We start from the raw sequence: 14,306 nt of genomic DNA on the forward strand, positions 1-14,306 counted from the left end.
ACTCAACCCCGACAAGACCGAGTGGCTTTGCATACCTTCATCCCGGGTCTATTCGGATATTCCATCTCTCTCTATGGGGGGTGAATTATTACCCCCCATTGATAGGGCTCGCAACTTGGGAGTCCTCCTAGATTCACGGCTCACCTTGGAAGATCACATGGTGGCTGTGACTAGGGGGGCTTTCGCCCAGGTTCGCCTGGTGCGTCAGTTGCGGCCCTATCTAAGCCGGGATGATTTATGCACGGTCACTCACGCGCTCGTGACCTCTCGTCCAGACTACTGCAACGCTCTCTACATGGGGCTTCCCTTGAGGACCACCCGGAGGCTCCAACTGGTACAGAATGCAGCCGCGAGAGTTGTGTTGGGAGTCTCCCGATACTCCCATGTCACACCTCTGCTCCGTGAGCTGCATTGGTTACCAGTTGTCTTCCGGGTGAGATTCAAGGTGCTAGTAATGGTGTTTAAAGCCCTACATGGCAGGGGTCCGGAGTACCTTAGGGAACACCTGCTGCCGGCGTCGACTTCCCTCCGCCCTGTGCGTTCCCACAGAGAGGGCCTCCTCAGGGTGCCACCGGTCAGAGAATGTCGACTGGTGGCCCCCAGGGGGAGATCCTTCTCTGTGGGCGCCCCGGAGCTATGGAACCAGTTACCGGTTGAGCTCCGGACGGCGCCCAATCTTCGCTCCTTTCACCGCGATCTGAAAACATACTTGTTCGAGCAAGCCGGCCTGGCCTGAGGGGGGATTGGTGGGGTTTTTACTATTTTTATTGGGGTTTTTAGTATGTATTAACTGTATTTTTAAATTGGGCATGTATTTAATTACCTTTTATCTTTTGTAAATTTCTGTGTTTTATTCTTGCCCTGTACACCGCCCTGAGTTTTTCGGGAGAAGGGCGGTATAGAAATATTAATAAATTAAATTAAATTAAATTAAATCCAGAGGTAGTGGAGGCCTCAATCTGGGGAGAGGGAGGGGAGAAGGGAGGACCCTCCTGGAGGGGGAGGAAAGAGGAGGAGGAAGAGGAAGGAAGGAGGAATTCCAAGGTTTTCCTACAACGTTTATTCTTTTACATCAAAGCGAAGGGAAGGGATTTGGAGGAAGAATGATGCAGATGAAGCTGCTGTGGATTCAAAGCAGGGAGAGATTTGGGTGTCTGGAATGACAGGGAGGCCCAGAGTCCCCAGGGTCAGTCTAGATGGTCTCCACCCCTCCCTCCGAAGAAAGGGAGTTCCTGAAAGAAAGATGGGGGGGCCTCTCAGCAGGAGAAGCTGCAGGCTGCCATTCTCCTCCTCTCCCTAATCTAAAATCTTGAGCCTCCATTTTTCAAAAATTGCAAAAAAGCCAGAAATTCATCAGCTACTGAGGAAAAAAAGAATTTCCTTTCCCATCAGGAAGCAGGAAGGACGGCAGGATTAATTCATGAGGGCTGTAGAGAAAAAGAGAAGGGGAGAAAATGAGAATATAAAGAGAAACCTTCAGTGTAAATAACTTATTATTCCTCTCTATCAGCCCCCCCCAAGACAGACCCACACTGCAGGAGGGTGGTTGATAGGCAGGGGCAGAATGACGGAAAATCTCCCACCCACCCCCATTTCAGGGAGGAAAAGGATGCAAAAGACCAGCAATTCATTTCCCGGGACTTATGGAATTTTCCCCAAACTTATGGAGTTAGGGAGGTCTTAGGGTAAACAGAAGGAGACCATTTTCCCAGGCAGTAAAAGGAGGGAGAGAAAATGGGCAAATGAATGAATGAATGAATGAACCTTTATTGTCAAAATACAACCAAATATACATTGAGATTGGCTGAGCCTCCCTTCCTGCCCCCCAGTCACACCACAGCTGACAGTGACAACAAATCCACCACCTTGTGACACCGTGTGAGCTAATGGCACAACACACCGGCCTCGCAAGTCAGTCATACGCAAAGTTTATAAACATTTTGTCCCGTTCAAGAGCCTGACAGCCCGTGGATAAAAGCAGTTCTTCAGCCTGTCGCTACGGCTGGCTCTGCTCCTGCATCTCCCCTCCTCGGAGAGTAAAGAGGTCCCGACCAGGGTGTGAGTCGCCCCTGAGGATCTTCCTCACTCTTCCGAGGCAGCGGGCCCTGGCGAGGTCATCCAGTGGTGCCAGGGGACAGCCTACAGAATCTGCTGTGCAAAAATGTAACAGACTAACAGAGTCGGAAGGGACCTTGGAGGTCTTCTAGTCCACCCCACTGCTCAGACGGGAAACCCTCCACCACTCTGGACAAATGGGTTTCGAGTTCACCCTATCTATTCCTCACACTTTGAGTGCTGGTGTAGCAGAGGCATCCGAGTCCCTTTGGCTGACCCTGCATTGGGTTTCCACATCCCCTTTTGCGCCCGAGTTCTTTTTGGCCCAGAATTTCAAAAATCTGTCGTATCCACAGCAAGAAGGCTTTGTTCAGACACATTTTTTTTTAAAAAAGGAACAATTAACGGAGAAACTCTCAGGGCAGGAGGGGGTCCCCCGAGCAGGAGGGGGGAGGGAGGGGAGGGGCTCCCCCCACCGCACCACAGTTGTGTATACACAGCCAGTCGCACAAAGGGGGTCCCAGATCCAGGCAGCCTCTGATCAGAGCAGAACTCCTGTCCTCTTTTCATGTCTCCCCAGCGAGATTTGGATTTTCTCTTGAGTTCTTCCTGCCCCCCCAGCCCTCAACACCCCCCCCCACACACAGAAACACACAGAGGACCTTTGTGTGTTTCCACAACACCCAAAAGCTGGAGAAGTGCTGGAGTTTTGCTTTCCCCCCCCCCGCCCCCGGACAGAAGCGCTGGGCTCCCCCGAAGTGGAACCGAGAAACCGGCCCTGATCCAGCAGGCAACAAGCCAGGATTCTTCCCCGGGGCAGCTCCGGGACTCTCCCGCTCCGCCCCGTGGCTGGGTCTCTGGGTGGGGCAGCCCCCTCGGTCCCCTGCCTTCCCCCCCGAAGAGGCTGGGGGGCCCTCCCGACCCCCGAGGAGACCCCAGACAGCCCAGGGGAAAAACGAGGGAGGGTTGGAGAAACGTCCCCGGAGGCCCAAAGGACCCAAAGGCTCCGATTCTCCCCCTTCAGACGTTACAGGGAGACTCAGCTCTGGGGGGGGGCACTGATGGGTGGGAGAGGAAAAGGAGGACCAGCATGGAAGGGGAGGGGCTCAGTTGCAGTGGGGGGGACCCTGAGGGCAGACTTGGAGGAGGGGGATGGGGAGGGTCCCCCCACCCGAGAACACAAGGGGGAACTATGGCAACTTTACCTCCTCTGGAGTCAGGATTGAGTCTTCCGCCCAGGACATGAAGGGAGGGTGGGGGGCCCTCAAACAGTGGAAAAAACCTTGTTCTCCGGGTCTCCCCTGCCCAGAGGGAGGGGGCTTCAGGCCCAAAGGCAGGAAGGGCTGTGGGGCGGCAGTGGGGCCAGGTGGGCAGTCCTGGAAAAGTCCTATGGGGTGACTGAAGCCCCCCCACCTACTCCCACCTCCTTTGCTGCTTCTTTGAGGGGGGTCTGTCTGTGTGTGTGTGTGTGTTGTGGGTGCAGGTGTGTGCTGAGACACCAATATTTTGGGAGAGTTGAGTTTGCCCCATTTTCCCCTCAATGCCCCCCCTGCCCACCAGACGGGAAGCTCTCTGCCCTCCCCACATCTGTGAAATCACCCATTTTCAGGGTCCTTCCCTAAGAGGAGGAGCCATTTATTTGGGGGGGAAGGAGGCCATTGAAAGGCTGTGACAGAAGCTGCTGACTAGGGGGGGTCCCCACAACTCCCAAAGCCCCCCAGAGCCAACAGCCTCCCACAGGGGCCCTCGAGGGGCGGGTGAAGGTGGCTTTCCCCTGGTCTGAATGCAGCTGAGGTCAGAAGTCAGGAGGGCCCTTCCCTGGTCACGCGTGTTGTCTGAATGTAGCCACATCTTGACACCCCTCCCCCTACTTCCTAGAGATAAGGGGAGTTCTAGTCCTCGCCCTGCCCAGCAGCTGGATGGGTTGGAGTTCATCTGGAGGGGGCTGTTCATACAGATTTGATAGAATGTGAAAGAAGTTGGAAGGGACCTTGGAGGTCATGTAGTCCAACCCCCTGCTTGAGCAGGGGGAACCCTTTACCATTTATACCATCATGCAGGAGAGTCTGTACCATGAGAGCCCCAAAAAGGGAGGGGGGAAGGGAGGGAGGCATTGGGAGGCAAAATGGGGCAGGACCCTCCAGTGCTGAAGAAATGGCTGAAATGGCTTGGGGAGTGTAGGGGGAGTCACAGATGCCCCCCGAATGGCTCCCCACAAGTGCTTGGGGAGGACCGTGGCCGATGGCATCCTGGTCCTCAAAATTGGGCTTGAGGGGAAGCAGAGCAAGGGGGGCTCTGAGTAGGAGGGGGGGGTCCTGCCCCTTCCCCTCCCTGAATCTGGCCACCCTCCTCCCAAACCAGTTCTGGCTTCAAACCCAAAGCTGCCGGGATGGTCTATGCAGAGGCAGTGGAGGCCTCAATCTGGAGAGAGGGAGGGGAGAAGGGAGGACCCACCTGGAGGGGGAGGAAATAGGAGGAGGAAGAGGAAGGAAGGAGGAATTCCAGAGTTTTCCTACAATGTTTATTCATTTACATCAAAGCAAAGGGAAGGGAAGGGATTCGGAGGAAGAGTGATGCAGATGAAGCTGCTGTGGATTCAAAGCAGGGAGAGATTTGGGTGTCTGGAATGACAGGCAGGCCCATAGTCCCCGGGGTCAGTCTAGATGGCCTCCACCCCTCCCTCCCAAGAAAGAGAGGCCCTGAAAGAAATATGGGGGGGGGGCTCTCAGCAGGAAAAGCTCCAGGCTGCCCTTCTCCTCCTCTCCCTAATCTAAAATCTTGAGCCTCCATTTTTCAGGGTTTGCAAAAAAGCCAGAAATTCATCAGCTACTAAGGAAAAAAGAATTTCCTTTTCCATCAGGAAGCAGGAAAGATGGCAGGATTAATTCATGAGGGCTGTAGAGAAAAAGAGAAGGGGAGAAAATGAGAATATAAAGTGAAACCTTCAGTGTAAATAACTTATTATTCCTCTCTATCAGCCCCCCCCAGACAGACCCACACTGCAGGGAAGTGGTTGATAGGCAGGGGCAGAATGAGGGAGAATCTCCCCCCCCCCCCCGCGATTTCAGGGAGGAAAAGGATGCAAAGGACCAGCAATTCATTTCCCGGGACTTATGGAATTTTTCCCAAATGACTTAATTGGGGCAGTTAATCAAAAGAGGAGTCCTCCCCGCCCCCCACCTTGGAAAAAACCTAGTCAACATGTTAGTATTTGTGGTGTGTCTGTATTTGTTTTTGATTCCAATGCATTTTCAGGTCTCTGTAAGGAAACGCTGCCCAAAATTTCAAAAATTTGTGTTATCCACAGCAAGGAGGTTTTCTTCAGATACATTTTTTTTTAAAAAAGGAACAATTAACGAATGTTAAAGTAACATCTGTAACTTGAGGAGAAACTCACCTGCAGGAGGCTGGATGGGAATTGCTGGAAGGAGAAAAAGAGCCAATCAGAACCCTTCATGGGCTGGAGGACTCAGGGGGTCCCCCTCCCCATCGATAGCCCATAATAGTTTGCAGGATGCTCAAGGAAATTTCCAATAACACCCTCCTTGCCATCTGAGAGGTCCCCCCCCGATGGTCCCCTCCCCACAACCTCTCATCCAGCCCCCAGACTCACCTTTCTTGCTCTTCAGGTAGAGGGAGAGCCCCGTGGCAAAGAAGATCACCCCGATCAGGGCCCCCATAATCCCCGTCCAGAGTTTGCTCCTGGCCGAATTGGAGGATCGGGGCTCTGGGGAAGGAGAAGGAGCCTCCCCTGAGCAGGAGGATCAGGGCCAGCTTCCCCCTCCATCCCGGCTCCCCCCACAGGGAGGGTCTCTCCCTCCCTTTCAGGGCAGGAGGGGGTCCCCAGAGCAGGAGGGGAGGGGCTCACCCCACTGGACGGTGATGGGGGCCTCCAGGCTGGCGTGCCCCACCTGGCAGGTGTAGACGTCCCCCCGCTGGGGCTGGGTCTCCAGCATCACCTGGAGCTGGTAGGTCCAGTCTCCGTTCTGGAGCTCCTCCCCAAAGGCCACGCCCTCCTCCTCCGGCCGCCCGTTCTTCAGCCAGCGGACCTCGATCTCCACGGGGTAGAAGCCCCTCGTGGTGCAGAGGAGGATGGTGTGGGGGGAACCCAGGTCCAGCTTGGTGGAGGATATGGAGACGGTGGGCTTGGCTGGGGGGGAGGAGGGGGAGGAGGGACACGGGAGAGACACAAAGAGAGCCGAGAAAAAGAGACCAAGTTGGTTAGTTCAGACCAAGATCCCTTTTCATTCCTGAAAATATTATTTATTTGAAGTCATTTCCAAAGCAAATTGCTGAAAGAAATTAAAGTGGATCCTGGAAGATGGAAAAACATAAATCCTTTTAGGGCCTCCCTTTTTCCCTGCTTTTGAGGCGCTGACTTTTAAAACTCCACAAAAATTAAAAGCATCATCAGGCTAGAATGTTTAGAAATAAAAAGCGTTTTTTATTATTATTATTTCACAGCTCCCCAAAGTAGGGCTTGTTTCCCAAAAGCAGAGGCCTCTATTCATTATTTACTTTATTTAGCTTATTCCGTTTGTTTTGAATGTCGATAGAATTAGTCTAGGGTGAAGCTAATCACGTACCCAGAGGCTTGACTGCCTGGACTTATTGATGGGGTTCGGTTCAGGACGCCTTAACTGGAAATAGGGCGGTTACTTCCGCATAGAGCCATGATCTGCTGACGTAATCAACACCACGTGGGTTTGTTTACTTTGATGACGTCACTGATCAAAAGGGCTGATAATTTGCATTAAAAAAGGTATACACTATAACTACTTTCATAGATCCACTCCAGCTCAGAGACCTTTTGCTAAACACGTTTTTCTCCCTTGAGGGATTCCCTTATGAACAGCTAATTATATCATGTTTAAGAACATGCAATTTTTAAAGGTTTGGTTATTTGCAATTCAATCCTGGGATCTGGTCAGGATTTTTTTTATGAACCGTGAATTATCCTCCTGGGTGTGCAGGGAAGAATTTAGGTGTAAGAATGAATTCCAGACTGAATATGCAGAGAACAAAATCTGTGTCGCTTCCCCTTAAATATTCCATAATTTCCAGAAGGAGCAAATTCCCAGCGTCTCCCTGTAAAATGCCTTCTTCTCTTGGGATCTGGCGGTTTTCCTCTTGTGGAACAAAGATCTTATTTAATTCTTTGGTAGCTTATTATTTTTGCAGACCCCGGCAACAACAAATTGCAACAACTGCAGATGAAACATTGGTTTTGCACAATGAAACCTTATCAATTGATAGAAATATATAAGGTTTTTTCAAAATATAAGCAAATAAAGCTAGAACAACAAATGTAGGCAATTTGCCAGGAATCTGGAACAGGGAACTAAACAATCCGAGGCTTCAGGGCCGAAGGAATCCCCGAAATTCAGTTTTAATATTTGTGGGTGTCCAGGTAGGACGAGAGAAGTGATTCACTGCAGGTGAAGCTGAGTCTGTGACCAAAAAGGGGGTCTCAAGGGGGCTTTTCTCCCAGACCCCCAAAACTGGATGAACAAACGACTCTGAATAAAGAATAAAAAGGACTAAAAGATGGACAGCGCAGAGGACACGAAAGAGCCTTTGCTAATTCCCTTTTCCAGACCTTTGGAAGTTCACTTTTTATCCTAAAATCCCAAAGGCCCCAGAGGGGAAGGGAGCCCCTCCCCCACTCCTGGCCTTCCGGAAACGGGGGGGGGGAAATGGGGCTCTGGGGCTTCGCTTGGGGGGTGCAGAGAAGGAGGCAGCCGTGGGGCAGGTTAGCATCCCGAAGCCCTCCCCCTTTTAATGAATTTTTTATCACTGTTTTTAATCATCCTTGCCTTTGTACATAAACTATTTTGGTGGTTTTATAGTTTATGTGTGTGCCATGCAAAGTCCCTCTGGGAGAGAGATGGTTTTAAAAGTTGATATGGGAGGAATAAAACACTCAGATACTTTCAAAGCCACCTTACAAGGAATCTACTTCTTTGAGATGGGAAAGAATAAAGAATAAAGAAGAAAATCTATACGAAGCTACCTTGAATGGCTTTCAACAATGGAAGCTTTTGCTTACCCAAATTTAATTCATTATGACAAAGTCGTTGACTTATAAAGATATCTTGGATAATGAAGGGAAATTGAAAGATAGAGAAGATTTACAACAACAAGGTATTGATTTAGCATGGTGGCCATATTTGAAAATTCAAAAGAGATAAAGAGAACAGAATTCGATAAAGAACAGACAGGATTCAATCAAAGATTGTTAAAAACAGATGAAAACTTGATTAGGAAACTCTATAGATTTCTGCTCAATTTAAAGATGGAAGAAGAACAAGTAAAAGAAACAATGATAACGTGGGCAAAAATCTTTGGATATTCTACAGACTTGGAAGACTGGCAGAAACTATGGGATAGAAATATCAGATCGACTAAAGCAGTCCAATATAAAGAAAACTTGTATAAAATGTTTTATATATGGCATATGACACCAGTAAGATTACGGAAAATGTTTAAAAACACTTCAAATAATTTCTGGAAATGTAAACAAAGGCCAGGTATTTACTATCACATCTGGTGGACAGGCCTTAAAGCAAAAAGGTTTGGGGTTAAAACACAGACATGGTTGGAAAAGATGAGTAAAGACAGAATTTAAGCCAGAATTGGTTTTGTTAGGAATATTAGGACCTAATTATGAGAAGGAGAATGAATATTTAATATTGCACGTACTGACAGCAGCGAGAATAGCATTTGCCCAATGCTGGAAAAATGAAAACTTATCAACTGAAGAGGTTTTAACTAAGAAAATCTTAGAATGTGGAGAAATGGATAGATTGACGTTAGAGATTAAAGAGAAAGAAGATTCAGTTTATTATAGAACATGGGATAATTTTTACCAACGGTTAGGAAAATGAACTAGCGAGAAATGAATGTGATATGTTATCTTGAATATATACTGCTCAAAAAAATAAAGGGAACAGAAAATAAGACATCCTACTATTAAATGTGAGGGGACACATTACACCCACATTACACCCCTCCTGCGTGAGCTGCATTGGTGACCGGTTGTCCTCCGGGTGAGATTTAAGGTGCTGGTACTTACCTTTAAAGCCCTACATGGCTTAGGCCTGGGATACTTGCAGGACCGTCTGCTGCCGGGAATGACTTCCCATCGCCCATTGCGCTCACACAGAGAAGGCCTCCTCAGGGTACCGTGGACTAGACAATGTCGGCTGGCGACCCCCGGGGGAGGGCCTTCTCTGTGGGAGCGCCAGCCCTGTGGAATCAGCTCCCCCCTGAGCTTCGGCTGGCCCAAGATCTCCGGTCCTTTCGCCGCGGCCTCAAAACACTCCTTTTCCACCTGGCTGACCTGGACTGACAGGGATTTTAATTATGTTTTTAATTTTTTAACTCTAATTTTTAATTTATTATAATTTTAATTTTAATTTATTGTACAGAGGCCTTTAATTTTAATTTTACCTTAACTTCTGTATTTATTGTATGTTATTGTTGTTAGCCGCCCTGAGTCCTTCGGGAGATAGGGCGGCATATAAGTCCCAATAATAAAATAAATAAATAAATAAATAAATACAGTACATTGTGTTGTTTAAGTGTTCCCTTTATTTTTTGAGCAGTATATATTAGTAGGAAGAATGAAATGTATTGACTAACTGATACTGTTTTTTATTATCGTTTATTACATTCTCTACAGATATCTATTACTATATTCTCTACAGTATTATTATATTTACTATTGTTAATTGAACATACGTACGCAGACAATAGCCTGTTTGCTAAAGATAGAAAATGTTATTGGGGGATAATCCCAATGTTGATCCCAACCCCTCCCTAAACCCTAATCCCTAACCCCATCCTATTTTATCCCTAACCCTATAAAATTCAATAAAATCCTTCATTAAAAAAGTTGATGTCAATCAATAAATATTATTGATTTATTGATATAAAATATATTGAAATATTATATAGCATACAGATTATATTGAAATCTATCTACCTACTGGGCAAGAGAGAGACCTTGCTGGATTCCTCCTCCCCCCCCTGAAAAATATAATATTTTGTATAATATTCCGGAAAGAAGTTTTTTGGACCCGGGGAAGAGAAGGAAGATTGTGAGACGAAAGTAGAGGAATATACTTCTTCCCTCCTTTTGCATGTTTCATTGTCATCGTTGTAGAATTTCTAACGTTTTAAGGGTAATTTATTTTTTACACATTTTTATTTAGGGGTGATGTTACAATCCTACCCCCTCCAGACCCCCGCTTTGAGGGAGGGAGGGGGGCGGCTTAGGAGGATCCGTAAATAGCAATAAAAACCAGAGTAAATTTCAATAGATCGGAGAGCAGAGAATAAATAATGGGCAAATCTTTATCTGGGAGATCCCTAATCAATGAAATGAAACGGGGGGGGGTCCCCGCATTCACCCCCCATGGAACTCCCCCTCCCCCACTCACCTCTCCGGCCAATCGCGTGGCCCCTCTGGAAAACCCCGTAGTTGTATCGGCAGAAGGAATCCACGGCGGCCTTCCTGTCCTCCAGGAGCTGCTTATCCCTGTTCCGAGCCTCCGCATCTACCTTCCCCAACGGCGAGACCGCCTCGTACTCCCCGCGGTCGCTGTCGAAGCGGATGATCTCCTGACGGTCGTAGAACTGGCTGTACAGGTATCTCACCTGCTGCGTCCCGTTGAGGAAGCGGCACTCGGCCTTGTCCTGGTGGAGGAAATGGGCTGCGGCGGGGAGGAGGGGTAGGAAGGTGTCAGGAGGGACTACAGGGCCCATGGTCCCCAGCGGCTACTGGAGGAGAGGCCCACGTGGGGAGGGCGAGGGGTGGGAGACCTGCCGCAAGGCGCCCCCTGGAGGAGGGACGGGCAACCGTCGGTCCCAGCGGGATTCAGCCGGTCTGCAGGGAACGCTGGATCCGGGGGGGGGGCTCTTTGCCCCCCCAAAGCAGGAGGAAGTATAGAGGGAGGGAAGAGACCCCCCCGCTGGGCTTGAGGGAAGATAATACCCAAACTTCTCTCTCCCTCTTCCTTTTGGGAGCACAATAAGGATACCCACACCCATGCTCCTGGGCTCTCCCCTCCCTTCGAGCCCCACTTTCTCTTCCCGTCACCCCCGCCCCATCTTAAGCCCCACAAGCTGCCTTTGGATGCTTTTCCAGGCCTCTTTTCTCTCCCCCTCCCAAATAGACCGTTTCGCTTCTCCCTCAGTTCCCCCCTCCTCTCCAGGTCCCGATTCAGCAATTGGGGAATATGGGGTGGGGGTTCTGAGTCTCCTCCCCAAATTCAGAGTCTCCCCCCAGAAGGAATCCAAGCTCAACTCCTCCCTCCCTTTTAAAAAAAATGGAGATTCAGAAGAAAAACCGAGGTTGCAAAAACCCTTTTGCCAAAAAGCGTCTTTTTTCTTAGACTCTTTGCTGGCCTTTGTGGATTCAGCTCTGAAAGTGCCTCAGTTTCCCCCTTTCGCTTTCGCTTTCCGTCTCCTTCCTCTTTCGGTGCCAGAAACTTCGGGGCTCAGGCGCTAATTCGGGGTCCGCAAGGTCCCCCTCCCACCCAGCCACGGGGGGGGGCGAGAAAGGGGGTCCAACTGCCTCTTATCCCACCTCGGCTGCCTTCCCGCGACCCCTCTGCGTCCTTCCGATGGAGGGGGCGGAGACCACGCGGAGATCCAGGCTCTTGTACGCTCCCGCCTCTCTTGCCCTCCACCCCTTTCCCCACTTCTGGGGTCCCCCCTTTTCTTTCTCTCCACTCCCAGGAGCACTGACGGCCCCTCTCATCCTCATCCTCCCCCCCCGCCCAACCCCCTCCTTACCGGGGGTCTCCTTCCCCGCTTCGCTTCCGGGGATCCGGGCCAGCGCCCCCACCAGCAGCAAAAGAGGGACCCCAACGGAGCCCATGGATGCTCCCCACAAGCGCCCCCAAAGGGAGGGGAGAGAGACGCGGAGGCTCCCAGCCCAGAGGCGGAATCGGGGGGGGTCTGGCTTGGGGGGAGGGGCGGTTTCCTCGGACTTCGGAACTGGGAGGGCCCAGGAAAGCGGAGGGGCCAATGGGAAGTCTCCCTTCCGCAGCGTCATCGGTCTCCGGGCAGAGTCTGCCTGAGTTCATCCACAAGAGGAGATAGTGCGAAGCCGAGAGAGAAGCGGAGAAAGTTGGGGGAGGGGAATTCCTTCAGTCTGGGTGGGGGGGGGCTGCATTTTAGGGGGGCGTTTCCTGCCAGACCCGGAGGGACCCCCCCTCTGGGCTGGGAGGAAAGTAATATCCATGCTTCTCTCTCCCTCTTCCTTTTGGGAGCACAATAAGGACACCCACACCCATGCTCCTGGGCTCTCCCCGCCCTTCCAGCCCCCCCTTCCCTTTTCCTCCCCTCGCTTTCATCTTCAGCCCCACAAGCTGCCTCTGGATGCTTTTCGAGGCCTCTGTCCTGTCCCCCCCGCCCAAATAGAGCCCCCTGCAGCCCCCCAAGACCGTCTGAAAGGGAGGGGCTCCAGACCCCTTCGCTAAAGGGAGAGTTTTGGGGAACCAATTTAGGGGAGCAATTCAGACCCCCCCATATCCTTCTCTCTCAGTTCACCCGTCCCCCCTGTCCCGAATCAGCAATGGGGGAATATGGGGTGGGGGGTTCTGGGTCTCCTCCCCAAATTCAGAGTCTCCCCCCAGAAGGAATCCAAGCTCAACTCTTCCCTCCCCTTTAAAAAAATGGAGATTCGGAAGAAAAACTGAGGTTGCAAAAACCCTTTTGCCAAAAAGCGTCTTTTTTCTTAGACTCTTTGCTGCCCTTTGTGGATTGAGGTCTGAAAGTGCCTCAGTTTCCCCCTTTCGCTTTCGCTTTCCGTCTCCTTCCTCTTTCGGTGCCAGAAACTTCGGGGCTCAGGCGCTAATTCGGGGTCCGCAAGGTCCCCCTCCCAGCCAGCCACGGGGGGGGGAGTGAGAGAGGGGGTCCAACTGCCTCTTATCCCACCTCGGCTGCCTTCCCGCGACCCCTCTGCGTCCTTCTGAGGGAGGGGGCGGAGACCACGCGGAGATCGAGGCTCTTGTAGGCTCCCGCCTCTCTTGCCCTCCACCCCTTTCCCCACTTCTGGGGTCCCAGCCCCATTCCTCGCCCCCAGAAACACTGAGGGTCCCTCCCCTCCCCCCGCCGAGCCCCCTCCTTACCGGGGGTCTCCTTCCCCGCTTCGCTTCCGGGGATCCGGGCCAGCGCCCCCACCAGCAACAAAAGAGGGACCCCAACGGAGCCCATGGATGCTCCCCACCAGCGCCCCCAAAGGGAGGGGAGAGAGACGCGGAGGCTCCCAGCCCAGAGGCGGAATCGGGGGGGGTCTGGCTTGGGGGGAGGGGCGGTTTCCTCGGACTTCGGAACTGGGAGGGGCCAGGAAAGCGGAGGGACCAATGGGAAGTCTCCCTTCCGCAGCGTCATCGGTCTCCGGGCAGAGTCTGCCTGAGTTCATCCACAAGAGGAAATAGTGCGAAGCCGAGAGAGAAGCGGAGAAAGTTGGGGGAGGGGAATTCCTTCAGTCTGGGTGGGGGGGCTGCATTTTAGAGGGGCGTTTCATGCCAGCTCCGGAGGGGAGGGAGGACTACCATTTTCACCCCCCCCTCATGATTCCCAACCAGAGCCTCCTTTTCTCTGTGTGCCTGGAGGGGTGGACTAGATGCCCTTTCAGTTCCCACAGGGAGCCTAGAGCAAAGTGGAGCCAGAGCTTGAGGGGTCCTCCTTGTGTGTGGGGACTGAGGACACATGTACACACACACACACACACAAAGAGTCCCAAACCCCTTAGGCAGCCGATACCAGATGTTGTATCAGAAGCGTTGCACCGCATCCCCCACAAATCCTGGAGCACCGGGGAAGTTCCCGAGGATGGGAAAGGGCTGATGTGGTTCCCATCTTCAAGAAAAAGGGGGGAAACGGACCCAGGAAACTCCAGACCGATCAGTTTCACCTCAATACCTGGGAAGATCCTGGAAAAGATCATCAAAAAACAGATCTGCCAACAACTAGAGGCAAACAAAGTCATAACTAGCAGCCAGGACGGGTTTCTTAAAAACAGATATTGCCAAACCAATTTCATTTCCTTCTTTGATAAAGTGACTCAACTAGTAGCTCAGCGAAATGCTGAGGATGGAGCAAACTTAGACTTCCATAAGGCATTGGATAAAACAGACCACGACCATTTCATTTCATTCCATTTTATTCTCTATTCTGTTCTGTTCTCTATTCTATTCTATTCTATTCTATTCTATTCTATTCTATTCTATTCTATT

The 14,306-nt window shown here is 51.0% G+C and overlaps 1 protein-coding gene across 3 annotated transcripts; it reads right to left on the reverse strand.

The window, feature by feature from the left end:
- Positions 1-1,046: 1,046 nt before the first annotated feature.
- Positions 1,047-13,298, reverse strand: LOC308664658 (rano class II histocompatibility antigen, A beta chain-like). Of its 3 annotated transcripts, none has more exons than XM_081322095.1 (6): positions 11,857-12,182; positions 10,500-10,772; positions 5,924-6,205; positions 5,669-5,782; positions 5,453-5,476; positions 1,047-1,427 (listed from the first exon to the last, which is right to left on the reverse strand). In XM_081322095.1, the coding sequence occupies exons 1-6, from the start codon at positions 12,116-12,118 to the stop codon at positions 1,414-1,416; spliced, it is 969 nt and encodes a 322-aa protein (XP_081178221.1). In that variant the 5' UTR covers positions 12,119-12,182; the 3' UTR covers positions 1,047-1,413. The 3 variants fall into 3 exon arrangements, with proteins under 3 accessions (XP_081178221.1, XP_081178222.1, XP_081178220.1); XM_081322096.1 differs by lacking the exons at positions 1,047-1,427; positions 11,857-12,182 and adding exons at positions 4,562-4,950; positions 13,197-13,298; XM_081322094.1 differs by lacking the exon at positions 1,047-1,427 and adding an exon at positions 4,562-4,950 and having other exon boundaries at positions 11,857-12,178.
- Between the last annotated feature and the right edge of the window lie 1,008 nt (positions 13,299-14,306).

Source organism: Vipera berus, assembly GCF_964194415.1.
Source record: "Vipera berus genome assembly, chromosome: 2".
NCBI lineage: Eukaryota > Metazoa > Chordata > Lepidosauria > Squamata > Viperidae > Vipera > Vipera berus.

Excerpts from the sequence above, each read along its gene's own strand:
- LOC308664658 (XM_081322095.1), bottom strand. The coding sequence starts at position 12,118 with ATGACGCTGCGGAAGGGAGACTTCCCATTGGCCCCTCCGCTTTCCTGG. Across the intron at positions 10,773-11,856 it reads AGCGGGGAAGGAGACCCCCG|CCCATTTCCTCCACCAGGAC; the intron begins GTAAGGAGGGGG and ends TCCCCGCCGCAG. Across the intron at positions 5,477-5,668 it reads CTACCTGAAGAGCAAGAAAG|CAATTCCCATCCAGCCTCCT; the intron begins GTGAGTCTGGGG and ends TTCTCCTTCCAG.